The sequence below is a fragment of the Opisthorchis viverrini genome, assembly GCF_000715545.1.
Source record: "Opisthorchis viverrini unplaced genomic scaffold opera_v5_440, whole genome shotgun sequence".
Classification (NCBI taxonomy): domain Eukaryota; kingdom Metazoa; phylum Platyhelminthes; class Trematoda; order Opisthorchiida; family Opisthorchiidae; genus Opisthorchis; species Opisthorchis viverrini.
The window spans coordinates 513-11,218 of record NW_008752103.1 but is presented as its reverse complement, the minus strand read 5'-3'; the positions used below and the strand labels follow the sequence as shown (position 1 = coordinate 11,218).

At 42.9% G+C, this 10,706-nt stretch overlaps 3 protein-coding genes across 3 annotated transcripts in view; 2 read left to right on the top strand and 1 right to left on the bottom strand.

The window, feature by feature from the left end:
• Positions 1-2,116, top strand: part of T265_15336 (hypothetical protein) — a gene marked incomplete at both ends in the record, with an annotated part of 7,020 nt that extends 4,904 nt beyond the window's left edge. Inside the window, one exon of the mRNA XM_009177637.1 lies at positions 1,928-2,116. Within this exon, the coding sequence (XP_009175901.1) occupies positions 1,928-2,116 (189 nt within the window). The remainder of the gene's footprint in view (positions 1-1,927) is intronic.
• The window catches only part of T265_11080 (hypothetical protein), a gene marked incomplete at both ends in the record, with an annotated part of 80,572 nt that extends 70,768 nt beyond the window's left edge, over positions 1-9,804 (bottom strand). Inside the window, 2 exons of the mRNA XM_009177635.1 lie at positions 7,020-7,183; positions 9,750-9,804. Of these exons, the coding sequence (XP_009175899.1) occupies positions 7,020-7,183; positions 9,750-9,804 (219 nt within the window). The remainder of the gene's footprint in view (positions 1-7,019; positions 7,184-9,749) is intronic.
• On the top strand, positions 6,995-8,322 carry T265_15335 (hypothetical protein; the record flags this gene model as incomplete). Its single annotated transcript, XM_009177636.1, has 2 exons — positions 6,995-7,474; positions 8,080-8,322. Coding segments are annotated over 2 exons (723 nt in total), but the record flags the coding sequence as incomplete, so codon positions are not given.
• Positions 9,805-10,706: the final 902 nt, after the last annotated feature.

Sequence of the window (10,706 nt, the reverse complement as noted above, 5' to 3'; positions counted from 1 at the left end):
TCCTGTAACGCTGTGGACGACAATTCAAACTACACTTCACCGCTAACCCATCTTCGTTTTATGAGTGGTCAACAGCAGAGGAAACAGCATTGGTTGTTAATCGTATTTCGCTTTCCTTCTAGGTCACTTTGACCATCAAAGATTATTGTAGTTCACAGTAAGTCAGAAGAACGCGTAAGTACGGACACGGGTGTATTGGGTACACGCGGCCAAACTGGTCCGCTTTCGTGGCAGGCAAGCAAAAACAACTGAGTCACATATCCAGTCAACCCACAGCGCTCACACGAGCCAACCAATCGGACACATCCAATCAGCCACTCACGTCACATATCAGATCGATGGTGGAACGACGAACGGACACGCACACGCGCAAACTCTCTGACACACCGAAGCAGCTACTACAAAGATGAACCTATTCTCGGAGTTTATTTTCATATGACCGTTTAAAACTCCAAAAGTTTAATCAAGCATCACAACTTCTCCTTACTGGCTGAAAACTGTTCCTGGCATGCTCTGCTGCGATTTCATTCATTTCAATGTCTTTGGTGTCATTTGTTACTAGTGTCCGTCCATTCAATGTACGACAACAGCCAGAAGTGTTAGCACACTAACAATGCGGGGTACCCACCGCTGAATCGGACGAGAGTAGCCTAATCAGTCTACCGAAATCTTGTTTTTTTTTATGTCTAAGACGCATTCTTGATATCTCAACCTCAGACGTAAGACAGTCGCATTCAGAATAAAATCCACTGTTCAAAGGCCAACTCGTGGTTGTTTAACGACCAATATGGGTTATGAAAGCCGTGTCTTCCTATTCCTCCATGTTGTCAGTCACCCTCTACCAATCACTTTCGAATACAAAGTTCAAGCTGGTAATCCTTATATCAATGGCTCTTGTGGTGGATTGAAATCTTTGTCAAATGGAACAATATAGCATTTTCATACTCAAAAAAAAACTGTTGACCAGAACTCTTGTTATGCTGCAACTGGGAATAGATACGCTCAGAGGGAGCATTAACCCTGTCTGTAGGAATTTTGCTGAAATCATGCAAGTTTTATGGAATTTATTTTCTGCATGATAGCTTCCATTTTCCTGGTGAATAAACCACTTGAATTCTGCCAGGCTTTTCAAGTACCCTTTCCCTTCATGCAATGAGGATCAGCAATTGTCCATTACATCCTGCGATTTTACAACTACTTGTGCATAGCAGGGCATGCTGCACACCAGACAGCTTGAATATTCAGTATCGAGAACAATGAGGATCACAGTGTAAGCACCGGCTAGACAGAACACGTGACTGGCATGACTCATCACCGATCGCAGGTAAAAAAATCTTCCGGCTTTGGAAATTCCATGAGAGCTGGGATACTGTTAGGTTATCTAAGTCAAGAGAAGTAGAAAAGTATTCCGTTCATTCAGCCTACGGAGGCATCGCACATGATTCGGCATGCTGTTTATGCAAACGAGGCTTATATCTATATCCGATGTTCAACAGGTATCAAACTCTAATGAACACAGCATATTGATCCCTGTGTTTCCTTCTAAATAGTGTCCAAAACCTGAATCGGAAGGAGGAGATACAATCGATCCTCTGGACACTAAAAATAAAGCGTTCTTTTTATGTAATAAAAATAGATGTATATCGTCGTACGGAAGCCTAGTAGCCTAGTTCTGACCGGCGTTGTACATACCATTCATTTAGTTTCAATAAGAGATGTCCATCGGTCCGCGAACTTAGGGGAATGCTACCTGATTTCGGTAATTTCAGCTGAACTAGGCTGTTTTCGTTCACTTTTCGTCCTTGTTGATCAAACACGTGATCGTTTCACTAACCATGTGGGCACGCAACAGCTTCGTGTGGGCCGTAAAGTTTTCAGTCGGATATTAGCTTTGCTCAAAGTATACAAACCGTTTTCTTTCTAAAAGCTCTCCAGAGAGGAAGAGCCCATTTTAAATGCGATGCAGAAGGAAAATTGCCCTCCAGCCGACCCTTCACAGAAGAAGTGGCGTGAAGAAGTTCCCGCGAAGATACCCGACAATCCAGGTCAGGATCGAGAAGACACAGTGGATATGAGTGATCCGAACAGGCTGTGCTGCAAGCTGGAAGATCAGGAAAAGTGAGTTTGAGGCAGATTCACCTAACTCACGTAGCATTTACAATCCATTAGGTTCCAAATCATAGACAACTAATGTAGTATGAGAAGAAAATGGATTACATTTAGAGCTTGCCGCCAAACCACCGGCTTCTGACCGGAAGTCAAAAGGATTGACCGGTCTAGGTAAAATTATGGTATATCAACCCAAGCCTTAACCAGTTTTGGATACCATGGTGCTTTGGCTAAAAGTGAAAAAAGCGAGATATACTGTTTTTTCAGAAGCGTTCCTGCCTTAAATATGCTGGATCCACTCAACACGTGCCCTATCGAAAAAATACCACATAAATGTATCCAGTATACACGTACTCTTCCATTGATTACATGAGTGAGCAATTTGTCTGTGTGAGTACATGTTCCCCACCCTACCAGGGAAGGGTCCATCCTCGGAGGAAACCGCTCTTCAAACACGAGGAAGGTTTTTCAGACGCGCAAGATTTATTTCAATGGCTGTGACTATCTCTACTTTTTTCTACTGTTCAGGTGGTCTTAACAGAATGGCTCCTTTTTATGTGACATTTATTTCTTGAGCTAGAAAGAAACCCTAGAAGGAGGTTGGTCTTCTGACCATTAGTAAGACTTTCGGCCCTGGAGCTGTTTGCTTCATACAGAGTGGTTTCTGAATTTTATCCAATCAGTCTTAACTGTACCATTATTGAGATAGAAAATGTCGGAAGATGGATGTTTCCGTTTTTTCCACGCAAGAAGGCTGTTTTAAACAGCACCGTTGAACTCTGAGCAAAACCGACCTTTGACCACGACTAGGTTGACCCGAGATGGCTGGCATTTGGTTCAAGTGAGATACGGACACGCCGTCCGTGGTCGTTACCGAAACAAAATTAGTCGCAGGCCGCCTGTCTGATCGACTGACCAATAAGGTTACTAAGCCGATATCGTCGGAGTGCTATTGGGAACAAGAAGTGTTCTCTCAAAAAGAAGGCTATAATAATCTGGGCAGAAGGATTCCTCCATCAACGGGAATCATCACAGCAAGACGGCAGACCGGCGTGTTCACAGTCCGGACGTAAATCCCATCAAGAAAATATATCTCTCGAATCTTGAATACCATGCCAACGGAAAGATGAGGCGATCTTTGCGCAGCACATTCAGTTTAGGAATATCACGAACGAAGGATTCGGTTAAGTCCCTCGTTTTGGCCGGCGGAACATGCTAATGAGTGTATTCTACGAATTGCAGTGATCACTTGGATATTGGAGAAATTTGAGGACTACGCCTACATCATGTGCCCCAAGAATGGTGTAACCGATAGTGGGCTGCCAAAGAATATTGTATGAAAAAATCTGGCCCTATGTACTCTTCATGGTGAGAGGCCTAGCGCAGGGGAGGTGGAATGATTCCAAACTCAAGTAGCCTTAGCATGTTACTCCAAGGCCCTGGTACACATGACCAAGAATTAGGTAGAGAATCCAAATAGGAACCTTCCACTCAAAAACAAACAAAGTTGACCTTGTCCTGCAGGTGATCCATACAAAGAAAGGCTTACTGTGTCTTGAAGTTTCAAAAGAACGTTCCTAGTACAGGTACTCCCGCTCGTCTGTTTTTCGGTGTTAACCTTCATGCCTTAAGCCAACTGCCTGTTATGAATATGATATATTATTCGCATGCAAACTCTTTCAGATACCGAATGCCTGAGTCGGGATGTACAAATTCGCCAGCCATGCTACTAGGATCTTCCGGTCGAGTAAGTGATAACGGCTTTAATCACCAATCCGATGTACTCTTCATTGAATCTAACGCACTTTACGCCACGACCCTAGACAGTTGAGGTTTGTCGTATGGCTTTGCTCATTTGTGTAAATGTTACCGTAGGCTTTCGAACCTAGTTCTCCATTTTGATATTTGAGAACGTCGAACCTACGCGCGACTCAAAGTTCCCTATAGAGAACCTCAATATTCTCATACCACAAGATCTTGGAGAAATCCTGATCATTGCTTCGTGTTCGGGAGGCAGGAGTCTGCCGTATCAGTCAGTGGCATGGTATGACAACTTTAGCGGGATGTCTTTTGACATGAAGGCAGATCTTATTTTTGATGCATGGTAACACTGAAATCACTCCGGATACAGGAGAAACTGTTCAGAATATATGGTATACTGTTACGTTGGGAGTGTAATTCCTATTTCTCCACTTTTCGACTAACACTAGTGCATTTCGCAAGGAGCTCGCTGAGAGAAAGCAACTGACTAGAGTGATGAAAACTCTGCTCCTTCTGTTGCGTCATTCATTCAAGTACTAATCTCACAGACCCTCTTCATTTGAGCATTCTTCAAAAGTGTTTCAGTCGCGAATAGGCTTCATGACAATTCCAACAAGAATCGAGCGATCGCATGGACTACATAACTAGGGAATGTTCCAAGCCATTCGTTGTTATTACTTACAGTTAGGTGGTAAGCTTACAATCTGTACCCTAATGATACACATTCGCACACACGTCCCTCGGCTTATGGGGTCATCGCGGTGACTGAATCGGTAAACACTGCTGTAGCCATGTTTCGACTGCTGAACAAACAACCACAGAGATGCAGGAAGCCTGAGTGAAGTTCCCAAGGGGAAGACAATATAATGAGAGGTTTTATGAAAAACATTTTCATAAAGCTGGTTGTAAATAAAGTGTGGTTGTTTTGGATCTTCTACTGCATAATTTCGTTACTACTGAGGTTGATCCAGCTAACATTGAGAGCATCACCGAACAAGTAGTTCGGCCGATAAACCAGACTCTACATCATGCTAAATGGAACGATAGATATGCACCTTGAATAAAGGGGAGGTAGGAGCAGGTTGTACTACAAAACTGGTGACCAAATGGTGATGAAGTCGACTGACACACAACTACCGGACCAAACCCTAATGACGGAGAATAGTTTCGTAAAGCCGGGCGTCTTGGGAACCGAATTTGAAACAAATGATCAGGTGTACTGACTTGGATCATGAGAGGAGGCAGTATAACGATGCCTGGGTTTCTCCAAAAGTTTCGCAACTTTGGATGTGACATTCCAAAGTCGTAAAAATGCAATATAAAATTTGAAGATAAGGATGTGCGTTAGAAACAGTAATAAAAAAACGTGGTAAAAGAAATCAGCATTAAGTATGCAGCATGTATGGGGAAAAGCTTGCCGAAATGGTGGTTGAGAATCATAATTCTGGTTAGAAGAAGTGCAGCCTTTGGAAGAGTGAACAGCCACAATGTGACCAAGGTAGAGTTACCCAGCAAACGATAGGGACAGTGTGAAATTGGTCGAATCTCTCATCGAAAATAGGTGGTAAGTCACAGATGGGGATATATTTGTTCATTAAGGTCAACAATCCAAGACGTTATCAGCTGTGAACAAGTTGAGGAAAGCCTCCGCGACAAGTGTCGGTTTCCTGAAAATGACGCGGACAATAAAGCATCAGCAGGAGCAGCACGGTGAACAATGAACACCCTGTCATCATACCAAGCAAGATTTGCATACATTGCTCTAGCTCCTTCAACAAAATGGTTGAATTTTCCTCACACTTGTAAGCTGCCGGCGGCTCTGACCAACAGCCCAACTAATACGGTACGAAATGTTCAACAAATTAGAAGCGTATGTAGCGCGAAATGTAAAGGAGGTTCTGGTAAAAGGTGTAAAGCATAGAAAAGGCATAAACGGTCAGTGCTAAGAAGCGTCGAAGCGCCTTTCGACCACTTCGTCTACATAAAGTATTTCGGTCAGTGATGCGCATTCGGAATTCAATGACTCACCTGTCTGTTTTTCACACGTAACGCAACACAACACGCACTTTACATTAAGAATGCATGAATGAAATTAGCCACAGCATACGCATTGGTTTCCGTCATGATGCTTTTTACGGGCTACAAGCAGCAATCCTTAGAAAAACCCTACAACTGAGGTTATTTCAAGTTCCAAGACCTAGAGCTAAACCTAAGGCTTTATCTTCGTCGTATAATAGACACCGTTCCGAACCGCACTTAGAAATCTTGTTAGGCTTATTCATTTTGCTTGGCTTTGCGGCCAATTTACCCGGAAAACAACGAGAATATTCCAAATTCTTGCTTTTCAAGAAGCACAATCAATGACGAAGTCTAAACACACCCGGTTTCTGTTTCAATACTTGATGCCGTATACTGAAAAGGGGCTTGGTAGCCCAAAGTAATTCCACCGATTACCTTGACAATGAAGGTTTCTGTTCAATACTTGATGCCGTATACTGAAAAGGGGCTTGGTAGCCCAAAGTAATTCCACCGATTACCTTGACAATGAAGGTTTTTGGTGACTAATAACCGTATAGTCGGTTTAATAGTCTCTCGTTGGAGTCTGGACGAACCAAGATGAGCAGCTAGACTGATAGTTAATGATTTACGGTTCATTCTCATCCCAACAGGTGTAGACGTTTAGCGGTGTCATTAACTGTCCATGAGACACAATCAGACAACCTCAAGGTAGTGTTTCCAGTAGACCACGAGATCGGCAAAATTACATAGCAGAAAATGAAGCGGGTGTGAAGATCTTAGAAGTCTTCTAACATGGTCTGACTTTTCCTTGCAGAAAATATTTGTACTTTGCTTCAATCGTAGTAAAGTCAATACCTTTGTGGTTCAGAGCGGAAAAAGTCGACTCAAGGACAGTGAGTGAGCTTTTGATCCACTAATCGCACAGGGTGTCGACATAATGATGCTTATACCGAAAAGGAAAGGGATGAAGAAGTAATGCTGAGTAATGCTACCAGAGATTATGATAATTGGCGAGGAAAAAAAAGCAGAAAACAGCTGAACAATCAATTGTTTCTTACTACCAAATGTTTTTGGTCGATTTGTTTATAATTCGTGTGTATTCCAGCACGCATCCAATATAGACGACTCACCCCAACAGTTGGAACCAAGTGAAGACGAAGCTTTGGATCTTCGGGTTTTGAAATCGAGTCCAGAGCCAGGAAAGACGGAGCCGGTTGAAGCTCCTGATGACTCCATTCGACAGTTACGTCGTGGCCGGTACATTCGCAACAGAAGTCAATACTCCCCAACTCAGCTGACAACAAGACGACGGTATGAGCGCCGAGCAATGCGAGTCAGTACTCTGAGAGAAAGCAACTCAGACGGAGAGGGTCGGACCAGTACGGAAACCGATAGCATACCAGCAAGTGGAATCGATGCTGGATTGCCCAACTTTAACAGACGAACCAGAAAGTACACACAGTCTCGGTTGCCTAGCACACCGACCGACCCTCCTGTCCGCAGTTCGCACGTAAGAAAACAGCTCTGCTCAACGTGCAACCTGGAGTTTGAGAGTTCGGTCAACTTTGTTAAACACATACAACGGGTGAGTTTGATTTGGACCCACGCTGGACCCCAATATGAGAGTACATTACGTGAGATGGACTATAATATTCTTGATGGTGTGTGGGCCACAATACATAAAGCAGGTACGTTGTGCTTTAGTAGCCCATCCACTGTCGGATGAAATCGACGAACTAATGCTCCAGGAATGAGAAAGCTGAGCTAATTGAGTTAATTGACATAGGTATCCGTTTTGATTTCAAGCACTACTAGAGCCGTATTGCTTATCCAGGGGTTGGCCACGTGAGAAAAATAGTAGAGTGACTTACAAAATCAAGAACACTTTTCTTTCTCATAAATTCGTGGATGTATCCTAATGCATTCCTTCATGATTCTTACAACCGTAACTCAGACTTGCCCCCCTCCAAAAAACCGCCCAGTGAGGAGTACTGGTGCATTTCTGTACAGAAAAACATCTATCCCTATGAACTCCATATCTGGTCTAACCGAAAAACCTCACCCTTGTACAATATCTAGCAAATAATAACTAGCAGTTCCTACATATGATTATAGTAAGAAATGAGGAGGTGCATTTTTCCTAGAACCGATTTAACCGAACTGTATAAAATCTATTCTCTCTATCCAAAGGTGCATGTCGGGGTGAATCCAGACAAAGACCCTCGACCTCTCTTGGATTTGCAACCCAAACCCATCTGGAACCTCTCAGACTGGGGGCACTGCGAAAATGCCGAGATGCTGGATACCAGTTATCCTTATGTAGAAAAAAGAGGTCAATTTCAGGAAGACGACTGGATCGGCAGCTTTCCCGGGGTGTATAGCGAGCATTCAATGAGTATCAACCCTTTGAACAGTGGGAACCTGACATACTAATGAATGTTATACGATTATACGAAGTTATCTGTGTATGCTGTTTTGCTACAAGGACAATTCTTTTGACCCAGCGATACTAATGTGTGTAAAGCAATATAGTCTTGTTATAACGTATCGGTCGGAGGCCGTAATTAAATTGTGATAGGCCAAAATAGAGATCGCAACCTGAACCACTGGAGCGTTTGTTACACTAATATTAAATCACAAGGCACTACTTGGGCAACAGACAAGGAATACTTCTCGAGCCTGGCTTATAGGCTATGCCAACACAAACAACCAAAGAGCCAAAGACGAGACAGAAAAAAGGATTTGTAGGTGTATGGCTTGAATTGACTCTTGGGACATCTCGAACTAGATGACAAGCATGAATCGAACCTGTAACAATGAGTTAAAAATTGTGTATTCCCATTCCTTGATTGACCAAACAGTTGCACTAAGGCTATAGGAGTTGGAAAATGAAAAAAACCTTGGGGTTATGTTACGATCGTATTTCTAATAGCTGCTCCTCTGATCAACATAGGCTCCTGTTGAGAATTGGTCCGTTCACCTTGATAAGGGCGGATACTGCAGGGATAAGGATTTCGGCCCTTCATTGACGGAGGGATATCACATACTTACCACGTACCAAGACAGGCATTAGGCGATCTCTGCAATCCAGGTTAAGTTTAATATGCCCATTCGCCAACAGATATGCCGTAAAAATACTTCCCTGCTGCGTCGATAGGTCCTACACCACGTTGTTTGAGTGTCAATCGAGGTCGTTTGCACCATGAGGACACAAGATTTGTGTAACAGAGCAGCATACAGGCCTGAAACGTCTGCTAAATATGATCCACCCATCGCGTAATTAACCTCATTTTCACTGATCTAAGTTGCAGCTTGATGGAACGAAAAAAGTCAGTTTCCTGGATCAGAATGGTCGAAATATTTACCGGAAAGATGATCCAAAATTATATGTTGAATCGTTTGATAAGATCGCTGCAGCCGGTCAGTGAATAGGTTTGCTAGAGTGAGTAGTGATCATTTACCATTTTGAATCACCTTAGTAGCGTGTCACAAAACCAAATGTGAATGCAAGTGCATTCTCGGCTTACACGTTTGGCTTCATTTGTACCTGTAAAATAGCATCCATTCTGGATATTTATTTTATAGTTCGGAACACTCACCAGAAAATCAGTTCGAGTCAGCAAGATCGCACATCTTTTTCTGGAAGTGTAACCGGATCACCGAAGATGATTTTCAGTGTCTGTGCGCAGCTGTCCTATGTCTTATTTTAAATAATTACTTTAACCAGTTTGTGGAGCGCAGTTAGAGCACGTTACACGGAAACGAAATGAGGGGTAGTGTATTTTAAAGTACATTAGATAACTAATTACGAGACCGATTTTACTGGTTTCTTGATGAACCCAGACTAAGTCGACACTCACTAACGAATCTGTCAGCGAATCCAGTTACGGGGACAGAGACGATTTCGTCTATCATTGATTTAGAGAATTTAGAGAGGAGTAAGTCTGTTACGGTTTAAACAGGTATTCCTGTTGGACCAAAAGCAGCTTGGCTATACACTGATAGAGAAAAGAGGGCAAACTCGTAGATCAGGACGGTTCATACGGCATCTTTGTTTTACCTGTTGCAATTTTCATTTCTTCGCTGCCCACTGTTCCGAATGTTTTTCCATGTCCTGCTTAGTTGCACATTCTGGCGCCTCTGGATTGGCGCATTTAAACATCGCGTTCTTCTACTATTTTATCAGTTTTTTCAGGTCTTTGTGCGGTTTTAAGATTGATCGTTCTTTCAGACGTCAATATGTTGTGGCGATTCAATGCGTTGGTTAATAGATTTTTTTTAGTAAATTCATGATTCTTCCGTTCTTGTTTGAGCTGGTTTACGGAACTGATTCCGTATGCCGAACTTGTCCTTCCCGATCATCGTGCACGCGAACGATGGAAAATTAGCTGTCCTTCATTATGGTAGACAGCGTCCCATTACCTCATTCCATGTAGGATTTGTCGCAGTGTGAGCATTGAATTTTGCACATTACATCAACATTCTCCGTGATTCCCGGACCTTCTCTCCGATAATGCTTCCAGAAGTATGTCTGCAGGCTTCTAGGCTACGGATGTGTTACACTACCGTATTAGACTTGCTGTAATTCTGAAATGCTGTTGATATCTGGAAATCAAATTCTTTCGATTTCTCCCTGCTTTATTAAGTTGGATGTGGTGGTGGTGGATGTGTGGTTACTCCAAGAATTCCTGGGTGAAAGACCCCAGAATATGCAAGTTCAACATGAACAATCGCGATGGGTGGAAAAAATTCACAATAGAAAAATACGTGTCCTCAGTTAAAAACGGAAAAAAAGAGGGGAAAAGAACGGACCAAAT